Source organism: Anarhichas minor, unplaced genomic scaffold (assembly GCF_050575085.1).
Source record: "Anarhichas minor isolate MPS153535 unplaced genomic scaffold, ASM5057508v1 ptg000025l, whole genome shotgun sequence".
NCBI classification, from domain to species: domain Eukaryota; kingdom Metazoa; phylum Chordata; class Actinopteri; order Perciformes; family Anarhichadidae; genus Anarhichas; species Anarhichas minor.
The window spans coordinates 6,684,578-6,707,003 of NW_027466471.1; the positions used below are offsets into that span (position 1 = coordinate 6,684,578).

Sequence of the window (22,426 nt, forward strand, 5' to 3'; positions counted from 1 at the left end):
ATGTCAAATTAAATAACGTGCCATGTATTCCAAAAACATCAAACTATGCTACATGTCAGGCTCCTGATATAATTTATTTTAAAAATATATACTTTGTGATTAAATCTGAATCTAATCCAAAACGAATTTTCTCTTGTTTTTTCCCTTGCCTTTGTGTAAATATATATCTATATAGATATATATTGGCCCTGTTAGCCATGAGCCGCTGGCTCAGCCATGGCAATGTTGAGAGCTATTGTGAGGCAATAGAAATGCTCCCAATGCAGCGATAGCACCTTTAGAGAAACAATTTTTATTATATTCTATTAATCATTCAATAATCTTATAACAAGCTACAATAAAAATAAAAATGTCACATTCGGCTACAACATGGGTCTACAAGCCTTCCTTTTTAATATGATGTATTTATTTTCATTGTCCTATTCTAAAATCTCTACGATCAAAATTGAATGACATTTTAATCATTCCATCACTTCTCTAGTTTTTCCAGTTAGTCTAATTTAGGACCATGTTAGCTGCACTTTGTGAAGGAAATAGCATATGCCTAGTTTTCCATTTCTTCCACATCTCAAGTATTAAATACAGTATGTTTTCTGCCCTAAACATACATTTATACATTCAGTCATTATTTGTATTTACATGAGACATATAGAAAAATACCTACAGTGAGTCTTTGCATTTAAGAATTGACAAGCTCAGATGGGACTCAAACATACAGTCCTCATGGATTAGAATCAATGGATTTAAATCCATAGACAACATGTCTTCTTCACTACGTTCACTGTCCTGTTGAAAGCGTCATCATCTCTGGTCAGCGAATGCATTCCACTTGCAACATACATCAAGAAATAAATGAAGTTCATCATTCCAATGCTTCTGCCCTGATATGGAATTTAAGAATTAATGTCAATTCATGGCTGTCCCCACAGCCAGCTACCAAGTAATGCCGATTCAATTGACAGTTAAGGATCTGGGTATACAATTAACAAATATATATATAAAATGGCATTTTTGTCAAAAACTACGAGGATGGTAGCCTTAATTATATTGACTTGAATAATTTAGATGGTATGATAGATATTAATTGGCTGAAACATTCTGGTCTCAATACAGTTTTTGGTTTGGTCAATGTTTTCAAAGAGATCTTCAAGAAATGGGTGGTATTGTGTTGGTCCTGTATTGTGACTTCCTGTCAAACTCTCACTATTTCATCAGAAGGTACTTTTGTATCGGGAGTTACTTTTTACAAAATCCCAATTTGCCAACATGACACAACAGATGTGTTGTGTACTGGAAAATAATCCCTGTATTATGAGGCATGGATGGATCCGGTCTGTTGTGAACTTGTTTGATAACACAGGCAATATTCCTTCATTTGAGAATATCAGTTTGAATTATCAATTGACAGTGATAAAATAAAAAAAGATAATTTGCCACTGTTTTAAAAACAATTCCAACTGCACTCCTAATGTTGGCAAAGCATCTTTTTGCAGGCACACCCCTTCCTTTAGTTCTATACCACCCCGGTCTTTAAATCAATGGTCCTAACTTCAGAGAAAATTAAATCCATACAGTTATTTGAGGGTGCTTCAGATCACATTCATTTCCTGGACAAATAAAAATGTAATTCTTTTGTAATTCACTCAATCCAGCATTACGAAATGTTTTAATTCAATGCGATTCAATACCCCGTCCCTACAAAAATGAAGTGCAATTCAAAGTGGTCAATGCCATTTACCCCTGCAATTCATTTCTTCACATTTAATTAAATTTGGATAGTATTTGCATTCTTTATAAAAGTGATATAGAAACGACAAACCACGAGTGAGATGATTAGACACTGAAATATTTGATTTAGTGATCTTTCCATGTACTTATATAATTGATGCCTGCGTTACTGATACAGATGCTGAACTTCTGATTAACTGTCTTCTTCTGCTGGGATTTTTGTCATTTATAAAACAAGATTCGTCACAACAACTTCATACTTCCTCGTCTTCTAACTTGTTATCTGCTTATCAGCTTTAAACTCACAGGTAAGAACCGCAAAGGTTTTTTATTATTTTTTATTATTCTACTTTAATTTGTGTATGTAATGCATATCTATTATAGGTTTTGGTTGTACTGTATTCCAAGTTTGCCTATCGTTTGTGCAAAACGCAAACTGTTAATAAAGTTTATTTAAAAAAACAACTGGGGCCTTATAAGGACCCACCGGGGTATGGCCACTTCCAAATAAATTTTATTAACATGTAAAACAATTCATTAAAAAAATGTACCGACCATTACACGCTTAATACATATCAAAAATACACATTTACTCGCAGAAAAACAATACTACTCCACATATTGTCCTAATTTATAAAACATTTTGTTTTGTTTTCATCAGGCGTTCACTACGGGACTCGTTTTGTGTATTCCCTTCTTATATCTATACAGTCTGTGGTATTCCCTCTGACAAGCAACTGTGGGATTATCTAAATAGTGCAGAGATGTGTGTATATCTCCTTGGTCACCTCTGAAAACATTCTCCATTAACCCTTTCCACCTCTGAGACTGTGTTATAGTCCCGTACGAGCGCTGATTTGTATTCGGCCAGCTCTGTCTCACGGAATAATGTTAACGTCTGTGGCTTTGAGTAGAGCTGCACAACGAACTTGCCAGCTAAGCTAACTCGCTAGCCCGTTAGCAGCCTCGGCTCGACGACATAATAGGCTGCTGTGCTTCTGCGAACACGGTGTCCTCGTCGTGTCAGATCAACCCAGCGCTAATCCGGGATAATATCGACGATCTTCACTTTATGTTTCACGGTTGTTGTGTAATCGTCTGCCCCGGTCACAGGATGGAGTAGCATTAGCTCACTTAGCCAGTCACCGGTGTCTTCTCCGCTCTGCTCTCATTGCGCTGGCTAAAAATACACTTTTTGTCCCATGTTCAGCTCGCCTCCAAAAGTGGTGGCCTAGTCCACGTTGGACTCGTCTTCGGCTTTTCTATTCACCTTGCTCGGAGTCTGGCACTCTACATGGTCACCACACTGAGTTTAAACCCACTGGAAGAGCGAGTCGGACCCCGAGGTTGTGAGCCCTGCTGGCCCGATCTAACGTTACATCGAACCGGCTGGTGGACATCAGGTCCCCGAGTGAACCGATCTCTGACCGGTGGCCGAACATCCTTTTGCCCCAATGGCCTCGTTCTGTCCTAAATAGTAATATAAAGGAGCCTTGGTCCAGCCCAGGGTTGCGAGACCGAAACTGTGAGGTCAGAGAAAAACGCGTTGTGTCTCAACTGTCTGAGATTGGCGAGGCAGACTTCCTCTGTCCGGAGCACAGCACCATGTCGGAGGACAACAACGCAGACAAGTTCATCAAGGTAATCTTGTGAAGCTGCAATCACTGATGGATGTTAAAAATGCTGTTAATGTTAGTCATCGGGAGTAGATGTCATTGCAGAGCTGGAAGCTGACTTCAACGTCACTTCATATGTTTTTGTTTGAGTACAACATGATCGTCAGTGTTCTGTCTACTACACCATCTTAATACACACTTGAATCATAGATTGGTACAACACATGGCAGCACAAGAGTTTTTTTTGTGTAGCTAACAGTAGAAATGTGAATCATGAACAATGTGTTATGTAAAGTTTTACTCATATGTAAAACATTACTGTGGAGCTTGGATCTGTCTAACATGGTCGGGGTCATTATATTTCCATACGCTCTGGGATCTGTTCCAGGACCTGCTCCCCTCAATGTGTCACTGCTCAGGCATTTATGGAAGCAGTAAAATGTGATCTCAAGTGACCCCGGCCCCCTGCTTGCAAGGTTGGGTCAGAGTGTGCCTAATGCCGGGTTGACTGAGGGGGGATGGCCTTGAGAACTGGAGCACACTTGGGAAGTTATCATGACGAAGCATTAGTGGGTTCGTTAGCCAACTTTGGACTCAACCAAACTCTGTGGTGTCAAGACCGTGGCGCTCGAAACAAATGGTTTGATTGGTAATGTTGAAGAAAAGTTTCTTTCAGGTCCAATTCTGTTACTCACACGGCTGTAGTAGTGGATTTGCATGGGCTCAATACAGGTCTGTCAAAAGGTAATTGATACATGAAGGTGTGACCTCCTGCAGGTCTGGTCTGGGCTCTTTTCACACTACTAAAAGGTTTCACTCTGAGGTTTGTTAATTAATGTAAAATAGTTTCTGTCTGCACAGGGGTTACAGCTACAGACAGAGCTGGCAGGAATACCCAAAGGCAATACAAACGAATACAGTTAATACAATTTAAAGATAACATTTTCTTCTACAGTAACCACCAGCTTTGTTAGACCCATTATCCAGGACCGCCAATGTTGGGCGTAGTGAAGTCAGACCTTTCAAAGATATTTAGTTTATGGCACAGACCCCTGGGTAGTTGTGACGGCTGAGATGTTACGTAATCATGATGAATCCCGATTATCATCAGTCTGTGTTCACACAGACCAGATTGGACTGGGCAGTGACAGGGAGCAGAACATATGCTGCCTGTTGGCAGTGGCACACAATTTACTGCATTGTGCTGGCCAAGACCAATATATTCTCGGATAATTCTAATTTCATTTTCTGATCCTTTAGTTTGGGGTTAGTAACTTTAAAGTATGAGTGTAGGATGGCTCTCTTTGCCATCTTTACTCAAATACAGCACAAAGTTGGAAATATTGCCAAACCAAAAAACTATTGTCATCCAGCACAAGTCAAGTGCAATACTAAGAACTTCCTTCAGGGGAGAACCAGACTGACCGCTGAACCGAGCCGCTGTTTGGGGAAAGAAGAGGAAGTGGTGGCAGAAGAACATGGCAGGAGCGGCTGATGAGATCAGAGCGGAGCTCCTGCAGCAACAGCTGAGACAAGATATATCAATATGTAATCCAAATGTGTACATTCATAAAATATTACGTTTAACCGACTAGTACGGTTCCTTTTGAGGTAAGGGCACAATGCAGGCAACAGGGCGGCGATAGCTGTGAGTCTTGACTTTGACTTTGGCAGTTTGGACCCGCCCATCTGAACCTGGATGCACTCGGGTCACCCGCCCAACAGGCCAGAGAGAGTGAGGTAACAGAGGATCCATCATCATCAGGAGCTGTCCGCTGTAGGTCAGAGGCGTCGCTCTGCCACTTACTTCGTAGTTTAAAGTACATAATGCTGGATGAAACAGAAATGATCAGCCAGGGTTCGACTACGGCACCATCTCCTCCTCCCAGTCGGTGTTGATGTACATTGCTTGAGGAAGGGAGGCGCCCCGCCGCCCCATGAGCAGCATATTTGGGATGACGGCGTCAGAGTGGGCCACCTTTGAGGATATGTATCACAATGCTTTGGAGTTCAAGACTCCCTCAACTTCCACCAGTAGTGTGGAGTTCTGGCTCCGGGAACAGACTGACTTTCCTTATTTCCCTTTTCACAAGTGCCACCAAAGTGTGGGGCACGTGAAGGGTTGAAACGGAAGATAATCAGCTGATCCTGTTGCCATGGCTGCCCATGAGGGGGTAAAAAGGGTAAAGCTTTGTGGGGACCAGCTGCTAGCGGGGCCCATGGAGGCCATGTTCATATGAAAGATAAGCTAAGATAACTCATTTTTAACCGAAATACTCACCATTACATATTAGAACAAACTCACATTGTGTTTTTTTTTTTTTTTTGCTTTAGTTGAATGTATCCTGTTTTATAATGAAAGCCTTTCTCTCTTGTGGGAGTGTGGGACAACCGTAATGTGTTCAATCAATGCAGAGCAGTCACTCGCTGCCTGCAGCCAGATCGGAAGTTGTGTTTTCAAAGGCAGACTTCTTTGCCTCTCTGTGTGTGCTTTTAGCTCTGCGGAGAGAGAACCAACTCATTAGCAATAAATCAAATCATCAGAGCGGATATTTTGAGTTAATAAGGTCAAAGCATTTAATGAACTCACAGGCCTCACACATCATGTCCGAGGTAAAAAGAACAAAGGGAGGAAGGCAGCAAATATAACCTCACTGAGTGAAAGTGAATACACCTGAGGAGGGGGGGGGCAGTTCCTTTCCAGCGAGTAGCGTTTGTTTTATCCTCCCTGCCGGCCTCAGGTGTGGTCATGTGATCTCTTCTTTGGGACTTTAAACAATGCCAGCTCTGCACAATAGTGTGTTTTTCTTATTTCGGTCCAAACATCCGACTCACTTGTTTGTGGTGTTTCTCTTCCCGACAGGAGACGTCCATTCTAGACGAGTACAACATTAACTGGACACAGAAGTTGGGAGCCGGCATCAGTGGACCTGTCAGGTGAGTGTGTGTCTAGAAGTTCTTCTCTCCGTGCTCTTCCTCCAGTCCTGCGTCAGGTTGATGTCAAACTTCTGCTTCCAGAACAGTGTTGCATTGACAGAACTGGGAACAAAAATAAGTCTGACATGCCGGGTTAAGCCCAGCTGTGAGAGAAGAGCCAGCGTCAATTGAGATTGCTTTCTAGTTTTGTTTAGATCTGAAACTATTGTATTGTGAATCCCATGACGGGATTAAGGAGAGAGATAAATAATGATATCTTGCCCAGCCGCTGCAGTGCAGGATGAAACCACAGTGCTGAATGCTGCTGTATAATGTGGTTGTAAGTGTTATGTAACAGCAGGTGTAGAATATTTGCTAACTGAGCTGAACTTTGTGACTGCTGTCAAAGAAACCTTCCTGCATGTCACTTCTCATGTGGCTTTATTGCATCGTGTTCAATGTGGCACCGTTTCACCGGCACAGATCGAAGGTTTATCCTTGACACATTAACACATATTGAGGATATGAAAAGGTCAGATGGGGAGCAGCCTGGACCAGCCACTAGTGGATAACCTGGCTCTGAAATTAAGTTAGTTTTTTTTTTTTTTTTCTTTTTTTTTTTTCTCATCCGCCACTGAACATTTCTACAGACCGCTCAATTCGTTTGTCTGCCTCTTCTGAAATCTATGTAGATTTAACACTTACAAACTTTAAATAAAAAATGCTGAGTCAGTGGTACCAGACAGAAATATGGAAAAGTCTTTATCCCTGACTATTTTAAACTGATATTATATATAAATGATATTTCTCAATGTAAAAGAAACATATCTGCCATGGTGACGGGTGACCCGGATTTCTTACCTCACACAGCCAACACTACTTACCCTGTATTTGGCAGGTGTCGGATGCTAATTTCATTCCCTGTGTGTAACACCGTCGCAACTCCAGGCTTGATGCGGAGATGTTTGGCACCGGTGCCATTGTTGTTGTGGTCTCTGGGGGCTCATTTGGCTCAGACACAGTCCATGTGACTGTAGCATCCTGGGCTTGAAGCCATCCAACCCAAAACGGTTTTGTCCCTCACCCCCTTGAGTGGAAACACTTCTTCTCGTGCGAATGAATACATGTTAAGAGTATTTTTGTCTATTTCCTGACGTTCTAGTCCAAATGCTGTTGATGACATTTTGTTCAAAGCAACTAATCTGCTTTTGAGAAGCTACGCTCGAATCAAACGGTGGATTCTTGTGGATGCACGAGGGATCAATGATAGAAACCCAGCAGTAAGCAGCGATGACTTTTACCCATTAACCCCTTCAGTAGCTACTTTAAACCCATGTGCTGAATCTAAAGCACAGACCGAGGTAGTCGTCAGGCTGGGAAACGAGACGCCCCTCTGCATCGCTCGACACAACCAGATTCTAAATTGTTTGCTAATTCACACCTTTTGTTTGCAGTGTCTGTTTACTCATTTAATATTTTGTCCTCTGCCCCCCGTCGCCTCGGCCAACAGTGATATGATCTCTTCATGAGCAGGACTTCTGTTTGTGTTCACATTACAGCGTTACAGAGGCAGCGGCTGCTCAAACAGCTCCTTCTGTTTCATGCTGTCTGACCCCCCCCTGCTGATTGCAGCTCGATATGGCCATTCGTGTCTCTGATTCCTCCTGCACGTCCTGCACTTTGGTACAGACCCATGATACCCCCCCCCCCCCCCAAGCCAGCCATGAATGAACTTTGGCTGAAGCACAATGTTTCTCACAGTAATGCTCTAATAGTGTAATTTGAGTTTAAGGGCCAGAGGTTGCTGTTTGAAGTTGATGTTGGAGTCCCTGCTGCTGTGGGGGGGGGCTTTTTCAGATAATGACATGTAGAGCAGCGCGGCTCATATTTCATGGGTTCTGCTGCAATCCTAAAATGTAGTTTGAAGACGACCATTACCGACCTTGATTATGAAATAGGACTCGGATGGCTCTATTTGGTTCAACTGTCATTACAAAGATGCAGACAAGATTCATATGTCCCATAACAAAGTGTGATGTTGACAAAATACTGATCTTAACTCGATCTAGTCTGCTGCTTTCTCGTCTCTTTCTTGTAAATTTAACTTCACAGCACATATTCCCTGGACTTTAACGCCAGTAGAAACATATTCAACCACGTAACAATTGACGATAAGGCTAAAAGCTAATTAAATGAGTAAATAGTTAAGTAGCTTGGCATTTCCGTGCTGCAATTTCTTGTAACTTATCGGCTGACATACAAAACGAAAGAGCTCTGTAAAGAGCTGAACAGAAACTACCGTATTCATTCTCGGCGCACGGGATCACATCTGTGACGCAGGGCGGTTATCATATTGACTGAGATGTTTGTTGACTTTTGTTTTCTCCCTGTTAAAGAGTTTGTGTGAAGAAGTCCTCTCAGGAGCGCCTGGCCCTGAAGATCCTCATTGACCGCCCCAAGGCCAGGAATGAGGTTAGCGTTACTCTGGCGGTTTTGATTAATGCCTGTTGTCTGTGGCTGGTTCAAAATGCTTTGTTCTGCCTGCCTGTTATCAGTCTCTATTTACTCCTGTTGTTCTTTCCTCATCAATCCTGTGCCTCCGCTGTCTGTTTGTATTGCCGTCTTTGTTCGTAACATCGTCTCCGTGTCATTAGAAGACTTCTGTTTTGATCAAGCAGCTTACGCAGCAGTTAAGCAGTGAGACACACAGTCAAAACAAGCAGCACAGACTCTCTTCACACAAGCTTTCGCTGCTGAACTGTGAAAACTGTCACTAATAGGCAAATGCACACAGATTACTGCTAAACAATGTATTCCTCAGGCACTTGTATCATCTTTTTTTCTTTAGGGTATACCTCGATGCATTCTATTTGTTTGTGTGTTTGCACAATGATTCAGTTTACATGTTTGGTTGATAAAGTCAGTCTTGCAAATGCCTTTTTTCTTATTCTGACGCTGCATCATTTCCAGAATAACTTGCATCATTGCAGTTGGAAGAAGCCTCCCTATTGGTTGCTCGGCATAGTTTGTTATATTTTTGTAGTAATCTATATTAACAGATTCTGCAATCTGTAGGCAACGGGACAAGATTTTGGTATCGGAGGCTTCTGTTTGTAGTTCCGAGCAGTGTTGACCAATCACACTCGAGCTGGCTTTGGTTAAATGCAGGTAAACGGTCCGTGTGGAGAGCAAAAGAGGGGGGACGCGTCGGCTGAAATGCAATCTCGGAGCCCACCGGCTATTGTCTGACTTTTTATTGGATTAAGATGTAAACTGGCCAAACAAATCAATGAAGGTAAAACTTATTTCTGTTCTGGTTCTTGTGTCACACAGCTCCACAGCTTAAGTACTAAACCACCTTCAGTTTCCAGTTTCCTGCTCTCTCTCTCTCTCTCTCTCTCTCTCTCTCTCACACACACACACACACACTCCCCTCACCATTTCTGTAAACATGATGAAGGAAAATGATCCATAATGACATAAAGGTCAAAACACTTCACTAACACAGAATGCTGTGTCATCTGTGCTGTAGTTTAAACACATTTATCACTTTCTGTGGGATGCCGTTGTAGTTATTTTGCACAACTTTAAAATGAAACTCTGAACATATTTCAGTGAATTACAGTACGGTGTGTTTGATTCTCTTCCATTCAGGTGCGTCTCCATATGATGTGTGCCAACCACCCAAATATAGTGCAAATCCTGGAAGTTTACGCCAACAGTGTCCAGTTCCCGCACGAGTCCAGCCCGAGGTGTGTGTGTGTGTGTGTGTGTGTGTGTGTGTGTGTGTGTGTGTGTGTGTGTGTGTGTGTGTGTGTGTGTGTGTGTGTGTGTGTGTGTGTGTGTGTGTGTGTGTGTGTGTGTGTGTGTGTGTGTGAGAGAATGTTCGTCAATCCATCTCGTCTCTTTTGCTCTTTCCCCTGACACATCCACACCTCCTCACTTGTTTCTTACAGAGCGCGGCTCCTGATTGTCATGGAAATGATGGAGGGTGGCGAGCTGTTCCACAGAATCAGTCAGCACAGGCACTTTACTGAAAAGATGGCCAGTCAGGTCACTAAACAGGTTAGTGAAGACACACAGACGTTGTTTTTTTTTTTTATCGGTTCTCTGAATGTTCTCGATATTTAATCTCGGTTGGTTGGTCGGTCCGTTCTGTCGGCGTGTTTGTTTGTGAGAAACACTTTTCCTCTGTGTGTAACAGCCTCCACATGTCATTAGTAGCCCCCCCCCCTGCTTGGATAAAGCCGCACATGAAGTAGTTGAACTGTGAGATTTGTGGTCAAAAGAAGCAACACACACCAGCTCAAATCAAGTGTCTTTAAAAGTTGCTTTGACGCACACACACACACACACACACACACACACACACACACACACACACACACACACCACCCCAGACAGAGTGGTGTCTCAATCTGATGTCTCTTCCCCCTGTAGATCAGTCAAGCCTTGGAACATTGTCACTCCCTAAATATTGCACATCGCGACCTGAAGCCAGAGAACCTGCTCTTTAAGGATAACTCTCTGGTAAGTTGCCGACATAAATACTTCAAATTCACCACAACTGGTGCTTTCGCTACAAAGGAAAATAAACTTTGCTGGACTGTAAGGCAGCAGCTTTACTTTTCGAGACCCTGTAATGAGGAACAATTTCTAAATGTGGCAGATAATGTGCAGCTTTTTGGAATATCCAACCTGCATTTTCAGCCCTAAACTACAAAATCAACCCTCCAATGATCTCCCTGGAACCTGAATGTATTAATCAAAAAGAAAAAAAAAAAAAAGTCAAGTGAAACTATAGCCAGAAATCTGTTTCTGCGCTCGCTCCATGTTCATCCTTCGCACTCCGGGATTCTGTTTTTTCCACAGGATGCACCTGTGAAGTTGTGTGACTTTGGCTTTGCCAAAATTGATCAAGGAGACTTGATGACCCCTCAGTTCACTCCCTACTACGTAGCACCGCAGGTAAAAAGCGACTAGAAGTCATCCAACGATACCAAATGTACTCACACAGATAGGGACGTCTTAAATGCAGCAGTGGTCCACAATGTATCCCTTCTGTTGTTATTTCTCTTCAGGTACTTGAGGCTCAAAGAAGACACCAAAAAGAAAAGTCCGGAATTATACCCACTTCACCTACTCCTTATACCTATAACAAGGTGAGACCCAAACCAGTTGAACTTTGCATTTCGACCTACTTTGGCAAGTATTGTTTTGAATCAATCCTAATCTTAGAAGGCCAATTCTGAGAAAGAGTCGACTGTTTGGGACTAATCTACGGGCGGCAGCGCTGGGTCCCTGCTCCCCTGCCGCTAAGAGACTACAGCTGGCAGCTCGAGAGAAAGAGGCGCTAGGTTTTGCACTGTTTGAATTGGAGTTGCTACAGCCGCGTCCGTCTCCGAAGCTGGCGCCTGCTCTCGGAGAAGTAGTCCAACCCAGCGGGGAGTGATCCTTGTCTGTCACTTGTGGTCTGATAAACAGCAAATGCATCAAATTCAGTGCCCCACGCCATTTCTTTCAGACTACGTCAAGGATTTTGACTACGGAAGTGGACGTGGTTTCATATCTCGCCCCTTACCCACCTTGCCCACCTAGGCTCAGATCTGGAGGTGAAGTTACACTTGAAATACATGCGTCTCTTTCTCTTCTCGCTCGTTCTCCAGAGCTGCGACTTGTGGTCTCTCGGTGTGATCATCTACGTGATGCTGTGCGGCTACCCTCCGTTCTACTCCAAGCACCACAGTCGCACCATCCCAAAGGACATGAGGAAGAAGATTATGACGGGCAGCTTTGACTTCCCTGAAGATGAGTGGAGCCAGATCTCTGAAATGGCCAAGGACATCGTACGCAAGTGAGTCATCTTCTTTGTCCCTGCTCCCTGTGTGCTTATCTCATCTTGCTGCGGAACAAAGCGTTTCCTTTTTCACACCATCCGTCATTCGTCCTTCCGTCTGATAACGTGCTCTGCCTCCCGGCCTCGTGCGCCCCCTGCAGGCTGCTGAAGGTGAAGCCAGAGGAGAGGCTGACCATCGAGGGAGTCTTGGCTCACCCGTGGCTCAACTGCACCGAGGCCCTCGACAACGTGCTGCCCTCCGCCCAGATGATGATGGACAAGGTGAGTGGGAAGTTAAAGGTGCAAAATCTTGCCAAATGTTGCACAGTCATGCTGCCGTTCCTGAATGAATTGACAGCAGCTGGGGGCCACTGTTGAAAGTCAGTCAGAGTACTAGGGTCCTCTTCTTTCTTTGCTCACCGTCTGTCCTCTCACCTTCCAGGCGGTAGTCGCTGGTATCCAGCAGGCCCATGCAGAGCAGCTGGCCAACATGAGAATTCAGGATCTGAACGTCAGCCTGAAGCCGTTAAACTCTGTCAACAACCCAATCCTCAGGAAGCGGAAACTACTCGGGTACGATTGCTTTTGTTGAGGGTTTTATGTCACGTTTTCTCATCTTGTGTTTTAAAAAGCTTAGAAATATAATATAGTTTATTTCTGTTTGAAGTCACAAAGACATCCCACTTAAAATGATGATTGCACTGATGAGATACAGTAGCTAGGTGAGGGTGAGAATGTTTTTATAATGTTTCTATCTGCCTTCCTGTAGTAAGTGCTAAATGTAAATCCAAAATCTCATTCTCTTCACTAACTTTTCTCCTAATTGGGTCAAAGATTGAAATGTGTTTCGGTGTCCATGTTGCAGCCCAAAGCCCAGTGACGGTTTCTTCATTCACGACCCGGAGAACGGAGGAGAAGACTCCAACGTCGCGCTGGAAAAGTTACGAGACGTCATTGCACAGTGTATACTACCACAAGCTGGTCAGTAAACACACGCTGATGTTGAAATGTTACTGAACTAGACCAAAACAAAACATGCCGCTAGCGTGTTGCTGAATACATACTTTGTGCATATATTGTATATACTGGTATTATTAGCTGCAATACATTACACCACAGACGCCATATCTACATTTTTGTCATTTGTATTCAACTAAGAAGCATTTTGCAAAGATTGGCTATAACTTAACTTCTGCTATATAAGACACACAAAATACTGACAAACTCACCTACGTTATAACAGGTATAATATATATATAAACATTGACTTGTAATTAAGCTATAATAATTACGGCTGGGCAATATGGAGTTGAGCAAATTAAATGTCCATCCATCCATTTTCCTCCGCTTATCCGGGGTCGGGTCGCGGTGGCAACAGGCCAAGCAGGCTGACCCAGACTTCCCTCTCAAATTAAATGTCCTGATATTGTTTTACCAAATACCTCAATATCAATACTGTGACAATATAGTATTGTTGACCTTTGGTGCTTTTACAGAATAGTTACACATTTAAATTGTAAAATAATCATCAGTAATGAGGACATAATGACTAAGTGGATAAAGGCAAATAATAAAACAGCTAGAACAGTCTGGTAAGTTCAGAAAATTACATCACTTTTCTGTAATGCAGCCTTTAAAACTAGGAAAAGACGACACTTATGTCATATTAGGACGTTCCAAAATCGATGACGATATCTCGTCTCATATCACGATATTGATAAAATATCTAAATATTGCCCAGCCATAATATTAGCTATATAGAAGAATCAAAAAACACAAAAAACACAGGACATGATGTTTGTCTGTCCTTTGTGCCAAGGTGGTGAGCACTTCCGGGAAATTAACCTTGTTTTGAGTGGTTGACGATCGACAAGTGGGGGTTTCCAGCTTGTGTGGGGTGTATCTTGGTTTGGTTTAGGTTGTAGAATTTTGGGACAGTTGGGCCCAGAACACATCATCAGTAATGTTCCCTTGTGTCATTGAGTGTTTCGGCCTTTCAACACTATACACCCTCCCCAAGGGCGGCCAGCTGCAGGATGATCAGCCCTCAGCTTGTGTGCCGTGCCCAACTGTCTCAAACTTGACAACATTGAGAATGGTAGACGCTTGAATGGTTAACAGGTGGGGATTCTCAAGTTATGCTGACATATTTGGAGCCCAGCATGGGTCATTCCGCTTGATCCAAATCCACTGGCTGCTTCTTTCGGCTGCCTCTGAGATTGCCTTCATGGTCTGCCGCAGAGCCTGACCGTGGCTTCCCAGCTCTTTCAACAGTCTGGTGGTCGAAGAAGCCACAAATCCTCTGCATCCCACTTCCACTGGACAGTTTTTTGTGTTCCAGCCACGCTGCTTTGCTTCTGCTGCAAGCTCTGCATAGCGTAGCTTCTTACGTTCATAGGCCTCTTCAAACGCGTTCTCCCATGGGACTGTGAGCTCTATGATGTACGCAGTCTTCAGTGAATGGGACCAGAGTACCAGGTCTGGCCTGAGGTTGGTGGCAGCAATCTCTGGAGGAAAGATCAATTGCTGGCCGATGTCTACCAGCATCTTCCAGTCGCGGGTCATGATTAAGTGTCCCGTTTCTCGCTTGGTGGAAGGATGTTTGGGGGCTTTTTGTCCTTCTCGGACAACTGCTGTTTCCTTCAGGGGATTGGCTACTCTCGGGGGCAAGGAGTTGGTCGCACACCGCTTGATGTTAATCGATGATGCCAGGCTTTTGAGGACCTGTTTGTGCCGCCAGGTATATCTGCCTTGCCTGAGGCTGGTCTTGCAGCTTACCATGATGTGTTTGAGAGTCACTGGAGTTGGGCAGAGGGCACAGGTTGGGTCTTCGCCATACCACTGATGGAGATTCTTTGGTGATGGAAGCACGTCATAAGTAGCTCTGATGATAAAGCTAATTTTTGTTGCTTCCATTTCCCATAGTTCCCTCCAGCTGATCTTTCTCCTCTCCACACCTTCCCACCGCATCCATTGTCCCTGTTTCACGAGAGACAACCTTCGCACTTCTTGCGACCTCCTGCTGTCGGCGCACCTCCTCGACCACCAATTTTCTCCGTTCTGATGTTGTGGCCTTTCGCAAAGTTGGTTCACTTGCCGTCAGGCTGAGTCCTCCTCTTCCCTGCTGAACTTGCCCCACAATGTCTTTGTGCCTCAGGGTTGATGTTGCTTGCTGCACAGCATTGGATGGTTTCCACTTCTGCCCAGTTGCTAGGGGCAGTGCAGCATTACTGATAATCTTGCCTCTGGAATCCCTCAGCGTCATCTGCAGTCTGACTTTAGAACACTTAGTATTCTTCCGTCAAACTAGTGAGAGGTAGTTCCAGGACCCCTTTGCCATAGAGGCTGATGTTAGTTAGACGTCGTGGGACACCGAGCCACTTTTTCACGTACGAGGTGATGGTTCGCTCCATCTTCTCCACAGTTGTTATTGGGACCTCATAGACAGTGAGTGGCCACATTGTCCGAGGGAGGAGTCCAAATTGTAGGCACCAGAGCTTCAGTTTTCCAGGCAGTGCGGTTTTGTTGATGTTCTCCAGGTTGTTGATAATTTCTTGCCTTAGTTGTTGCACCTGCTCTTTGTCCTTGAGGCTTGCATTGTACCATCTGCCCAGGCTTTTGACAGGCTGCTCAGATACTGTTGGTATTGGGTCATCGCCAATACAGAACCTCGTGTCTTTAAGCATTACCTTAACAATAGAGATACTTCGAGACATGGTTGGATTGATTTTCATGCGGGCCCACTTGATGTTTTCCTGTAGCTTTCCAAGTAGCCGCTTGGTGCACGCTGCAGTATTGGTCCATATTGATATATATTATGTAAGAAGACATGATATTTTTTATGTTGTTCTCTTGCATATGTTAAATAGCTCAGAGAGAAAGAGAGTCGCTCCTGAAGTGACTGTTTTTTTGTTTGTCCAGGAGAAAACGAGGATGAGAAGCTGAACGAGGTGATGTATGACGCCTGGAGGTTCAACAGAGACTGTAAACAGCTGAGAGACGGCCTGCAGGGGCTCAGCTGGGACGGTCGGTACCATTTCATCTCGTCTCTATCTGGCAATCTTTTGTGTCGGTTAAACAATTAAAAGCAAAGTAGCTGTTTTGACATCTGTAAAAACGCTGTTAGAATTTACCGGTAGTTTTCAGCTGACATTAGCTCTGGAATGCTTTTCCCTCACAAAGTGTTTATTCAGCTGTAATGATGCTACACATTATCTGGCCTTTGTGTTTCATCTGGCTGCCAAAAAAAGCTGTTGCAGTTACAAACACAGCTCAGTTGTCCATATGAAGAAATAAATACACCAAACATTACACTGCAGTTCAAACAGGAAGTGATCTTGAACGGCCGAGGAGTGATGGGTTGCCAGTAGAGCTGTAACCGTTGGATTCATTGTTTATGCAACGATCTGCTGCTTTTCTTTGTTTTATGAGATAACAAATGAAACATTTTGATGTTTTATTGACCAAACGATTAGTTGAGATAATTAGCAGATTAATAGAAAAATGTAAATGACTGTACAGCTTTAATTATTGTTTCCTCCAAACATCAGCAGTAAACAAGTGTTGAATATATTCTATTTTGAATCATGAGTGGCTGTGGTTAAAGCCTAATGGGTAACGGATACGGTGAAAAAGACAAATGATACGTTTGTGTGAATTGGTTAAGCAATACAGTCTTGATATATTTTTTTCCAGTTAGAAGCATGAACCATTTACTCATTCATCTGTAGCTTTAAGTTGTTTGTGTAGTTCCCAGGTCCCTAACCACCAACTTCTCCATTGCAGGACGATCCTTCTCCGATAAAGTCGACCGCTTGAAGTTGGCTGAAATAGTGAAACAGGCCATCGAAGAGAAGACGAATCTCCAAGAATCTCATTAGCGAACGCTGTCTTTCTATCTTCTTTTTATATTGTTTAATATGACCCTTTTTAACCCATATCTGTAAAGACGCTTTTTTTATGTAAAATAATGCGCTCATTTTTCTTTTCTTTTTTTTCATGAATTCACTTGCAAGACCTATTGTACAGCTGTAGATATATTTCAAAGAGGACTCGTGGGTACTATCATTTTTTTTTCTAAATGGAAACTTGCAAAGAACATTGAAAAAAACTATATTTTCATTTTTGCAAAAAAAAAGAGAAAAGAAGATAAAAAATCAGTTAAAGAAATTATTTTCTGGGAGGGAATTTTTATTAGCTGATTGTCCAAGGCGTCACATGTTTTATCCCAGTTATTTCATTTTATTCTGTTTTTATTTTAACCATCCTAATTTAATTTATTTAAACAAAGAGTTCCATTATTTTATACCTTACTTGTAGCCTGGCAGTGGGCTCTAAAGTCAAGTCAAGCTGTCTCCGTTTGTTCTTCCACACACTCTGATTCTGAACGTTTAAATTATATCAATCCTTTTTTTTTTTTTTGTGTAAAACCATGACATTTTTGTTGTATAGAGGTCAAGGCAGACTGGAAATGGAGGTGAAAAAGTGTCAAGAATGGACGAATTGCATCCCCAAATGAATTTAGTCAAAACCGTTAATTTCTTTTAAGCTAGTAAGAGATCAAAGCAGACTGAACAGGCATAAACACAATGGTGCATTTAGATGTTAACCTAAGGTCCACTTACTAGCTTTTTATGGAGCTTTTAACTGCCTCACAGTCTTCTTTAGAAGACGCTGTTTTTTTTAAGATACGGTTGAAAGCTCCAGTTAAGTTTAGACTTTATTGTCAAATAGTTTCAGAGGTCAAAAATGAACTTTCAGGCTCAACTGGATCCATGTAGGTTTCACGAACTAGTTCGACTCATACACATGAAGTGAAGTTTGTGTCTGGCAGGTACAAGGAAGTGAATTATTTTATGTAAAGGCTTTTTACATGTCTTCCCGTTTCTAATGTGATGGTGAAAGGTCTTAAGGTCAGTCTTCAGCTAACGTTGTTGAGGCACAACCTGAGCTGCTTTGACTTAAACTTGTATTTACTGGAATTCAGACCAGAGTCCGTTAACATTTTAAAGGAAGACTGCTTGCTACCTGAGCCAACAGAAACGATAACCGGTTTCATTCTGATAAAGCTTGCAGTGCTGCTGAATGTGCAATAATGTAATCATTTATTCATAGTGTATGCATGTACATGGTAGAGAGAGATATGATCCGTCAGTCCGTCAGTATTCATTTCAATGGTCTGAATACCAGCAAATACTCCCTCCCTTCACTCATCCTCATCCTTTAGTTGTAAATAATGTCATTGGTTAGCCAATAGTGACATTTCCTCTCGTGCTCCAGTCATATCTGAATTTATTTCTTCAAAGAGGGGATGAAAGAAGGGACTCTTGTTCAGTGCCTGATTATTTCTTCCATAATGTCTTTATTTTGAAAGTCCTCAGAATTTATGAAATTCCCCTTTGCTGAGGTCTTATCTTTATAAGAATATACATGAAAAGATACGTCTATTCGGAGTCTTTAGCAAACATTGGAGGAATATATTGATGCTGTCCAGTAAAAAAACTTAAAAACAAACTGAATAATCAGGTGTTCTTTTAAGGGTTGATGAAAACCTATTTGATTATCTGTAAAATGCATCGTCACATAGCTAAAAATCACCGGCTAGCTTATGGCTAGGTTGACGTTCTGGAGACACAGGACAGTGATGATCTGTAAGCTGATCTGTAAGGGCCATACAGCCTCTCTTAAAGTCTTAATGATAACCACAGCTTGTGTTTGAAAAGGCCTTATTATCACATGAATAAGTTTTACGCTCAAATGTGCCTTGTCGACGGGCTGGCATCTTCATTCTTTTCTTCATTCTCGTATCAGAGAAACTGAATCGCAGGATGAAGGGGACATTGTTGTATGGATGTATTGGTATTGGTCCTTTTGGCTTTGATTTGCTTGTTTTCATGTAACGAAATGAAGGCTTTCATTCCACAAATAATCGTAGCCTACTGGTTTGGCAACAGTTTGTTGACATGAATATATAGTTACATATCTGGTGAAACTCTGCCCTCTTCAAAAAGAAGAGGTTCATCTTTTGGTTTGTGTCTCAAGACAACCCCTTGTTTTACTACTGACACTTAAGGGAATACTTCAACATTTTTGGAAATGCCCTTATTTGCTGTCTGGCCGAGTGTTAGCAAAACTTGCCAATAAGCTGTGGCTAGCAGCCGGTTAGCTTAGCTTAACATAAAGACGGGAAACAATTAGCCTGGGAACAGAATCTGGCCTCAAGGACCTCAACACATCACATCACAGTTATCAACACATCATGTATCCGCTTTTTCTGAATCCCGTTAAAAAATTGACTTGTAAAATCAACAATTGGTCCTTTTACCCAGGTTAAGGTGTCAGTCGGACCATTACATTTTTACAAATTTCCCCCTGGGGATGAATAAAGTACATATCTATCTTCTTAATCGAGCACATTTAATCTGCTAGTTTTTGGGTAACTGGTCCGAGACAAAAAAAAGAGTCGGACATTAAATCGTGACTTTACAGACTTTTATTTAGATTCAAATCGTTGAGATTTTTACATTAAGAAGTTCATTCTTGAAGCAAATCAAGCATATTTGTCAAAATGTCAAACTGTTGCTTTAATGTGCAGCCGTCAAGTTTGTTAAAATGCACAGAATCAACAGAGCTCTTTACTTAAAGTGGAGCTAATGCTGCAGTTTTGTTTTACTTTGACCGTGTCTGTCTGTGTGTGTCTGTGTCTGTGTGTGTGTGTCTGTGTGTGTGTGTGTCTGGTTCAGTCCTACCTTGTATTATTGGAGGCCTATAAATTAATCAGAACTGCTTCCTTTAAATCTCCTCCTGCACCCACAAATAACAGAATCCTTTTGCTACCCGAGTGAGCATTGTTGTTGAAGGGCAGTGTATTTATCAGAATTTCGTACCGCTAAGTCGAGCCATAAATCTTGATACTGATACTCCTAACAATGAAAACCCCAGGGGAAAGTCTGCTGCTCAGTGTTCCTAAATAAATCCCAGAGGGGCGGCTGGTTCTGAAGATGCTCCCTCTCTCCTCGCATCTTCTCACTGAGTAGTTGCTGCTGCAGGATGCCCTCAGTCTGACATTCAGCTTCAGACATGCATCACAAATGTTAAAAAGCTTCCACTAGTCACTTCCTCTTATCTCCTCAGTGAAGAGGGACCAGATTTCAGATTTTTATACCAGGACAGATTTCTTGTGCCCTACATGGATGCTGACTGAGGATAAATAACCTTGTTTTGACCTGAACTGAAAGGCAGTGAAATGGTTTTAGTCAGCACTTGCTACTCTTGATAAATACCAGTTGCTTCCTCCGCTGTGTGTGTACAAAGAGGTGGGTTTTATATCTTTTTGAGCAATTCCTGTTTATGTTAAGTCAGGAAGAAATGTTTAAGAGTTAGGGGCCTTCTCTCTATTTGAACGATCTGTTTCTTTTCTCTCTCTGGCCTGGCAGTTATGTAGCATGTACCTGAATCCCTCACGAGAGACTTGTTGTATTTCTGTCTACATCTATTTTTTTGCCCTTTCTGCCTTCTTTGGAACATCATCAACATGCTGACTTTGTAATAAAGGAATTCTTTGACTTTTGAACTGACTTTTTTTTAATCGTTTATACTGTGTATTAATGTTCATTGGCGTGCATTCCTGCCCTATTTTATCAGTCACGACGAGCGTCCTGCCCTCCCAATTACCGTAATTACCGGGGGCAATTACTGTACATTGACAAACACCAGAGAGCAACATAGTCATCCTGCACACCACGGTAAGAAGCTCTCATCGCAACCAATTCAAACATCAAGCAACTAAATGAGCACACTGCAAAAAACAACAAAGACTGACGCTAGCGATTGTGCTGCTTGATGCTAAACCGCACAAACATAAACACACAAACTTGTGTTATAAACACAAACACACTGTGAAAGCCGAGTCTCGACAGATTATAAAGTATGATCACTGTGCGACCAAAACTCACAAAACTAGCAGCAAAAAAGAGAAAAAAGCATCACTATATACAGATATAACCATGAGTTATCTGTAACCTTTTCTGTTTTGTGCTCAGAAGTTGTGGTCGAGGCCATGTGCTGCTAATCGTTACTCCAATGTCTCTGGATCTCTTTTGAGAGGCTTCCAGCCGTCTCTACTCATGTGCATGGTATGGAGGAGCATTTGCACACTGCACTCCTGCATCGAGGAGCCCGTCATCCTTCAGCCTTGCACGTGAAAACGCGGTGTATGTCTCGATCTCGTGGATGAATTGTGGTACAGCACCCATACTAGACATAGACCAGGTGGTATTGTGTGCAGAGGTATGATTGATTTTTTTTTTTTCAAAACCAGTTGTATAGATGGAATTAATACCTACAGTGACATGTTTATGAATCTTTTACCTTAAAAAAAAAATGGCACAGATTGTATCCAAATGGACAGTTTGAAGATCTTGCCTTTTACAGTTTTGTTAAGACAGGAAGGAAATCTTTCATCAATGCTGTGTTCCATCTTTATTTACATATACACATTAACATATATAGTAATGCGTACACCTCTGCAAATCTCACAAGTGTTACCTTTATTATGATACCAATATTATTTAAATTGACCTTGTCATTGAAAAGATACACTATTGATGTTGGGCATGTTATTTCTGAGCAGGGGCCTGAGCCAGAGGCCGAGGGGTTTAAGTATGCAGCCCACAATGGTATTACTTTACATGCGAGTGGTTTGTTTGCACACTGGGTGAGTAATGAGAGGAATTTGGCTCACTGTGAGAAGCTTTGAATAATTCATAATAATCTCTAGTAAGGCTTCTGTAACTTGGAAAAAATAATCTAAATCCTGACACATTTCACTTTAACACTTGCGCCCAAAGATGCCATGTGTGTGAATTTATTGTAAATGTTCAAAAAAACATCTACTCAAAGTGACATTTTAAGTTAAAAATCTTTTATTGTAGATTAAAGAGAGCAGGTAGAAATCTAGAACAAAATCATCTTAAGAAATTCACAACCTCAGAAGATAAAAGCATGTTCACATTGATACATAACAAAAGACTTTCTATGTCACACGTAAGGCACTTTAACACATACATATATCTATATATGTATATATATTAAATGTGTGGGAAATCTGTGGGAAAGCAGCAAAAAAACAAACTAGAAAATAGCTCCCAGAATGGAAATCACATCATCAAAAGCTTGAGAGATGAAAGAGTAATGTAAGGTCTGTTTTACAGGGGTTGTATTATTTAATTAAACTGAACATTAATAGGAATGCAGGTGTTATAACAGATCAAAACATGTGCAGTGTAGGCGACTTTCATGAATAATAATGGAGGGGGAGGAATATTGTGGC

At 42.1% G+C, this 22,426-nt stretch overlaps 1 protein-coding gene across 3 annotated transcripts; it reads left to right on the plus strand.

The window, feature by feature from the left end:
* Nucleotides 1-2,417: 2,417 nt before the first annotated feature.
* Nucleotides 2,418-20,668, plus strand: mapkapk5 (MAPK activated protein kinase 5). Of its 3 annotated transcripts, XM_076099255.1 has the most exons (15): nt 2,422-3,369; nt 6,208-6,281; nt 7,820-7,943; nt 8,657-8,732; nt 9,915-10,012; nt 10,217-10,325; nt 10,701-10,790; nt 11,133-11,228; nt 11,342-11,422; nt 11,927-12,114; nt 12,258-12,378; nt 12,539-12,669; nt 12,962-13,077; nt 16,018-16,122; nt 16,882-20,668. In XM_076099255.1, exons 5-15 carry the CDS (start codon nt 9,927-9,929, stop codon nt 16,974-16,976), a joined length of 1,218 nt encoding a protein of 405 aa, XP_075955370.1. In that variant the 5' UTR covers nt 2,422-3,369; nt 6,208-6,281; nt 7,820-7,943; nt 8,657-8,732; nt 9,915-9,926; the 3' UTR covers nt 16,977-20,668. The 3 variants fall into 3 exon arrangements, with proteins under 3 accessions (XP_075955368.1, XP_075955370.1, XP_075955369.1); XM_076099253.1 differs by lacking the exon at nt 7,820-7,943 and having other exon boundaries at nt 2,418-3,369; XM_076099254.1 differs by lacking the exons at nt 2,422-3,369; nt 6,208-6,281; nt 7,820-7,943; nt 8,657-8,732 and adding an exon at nt 9,425-9,555.
* The last annotated feature ends 1,758 nt before the right edge of the window (nt 20,669-22,426 follow it).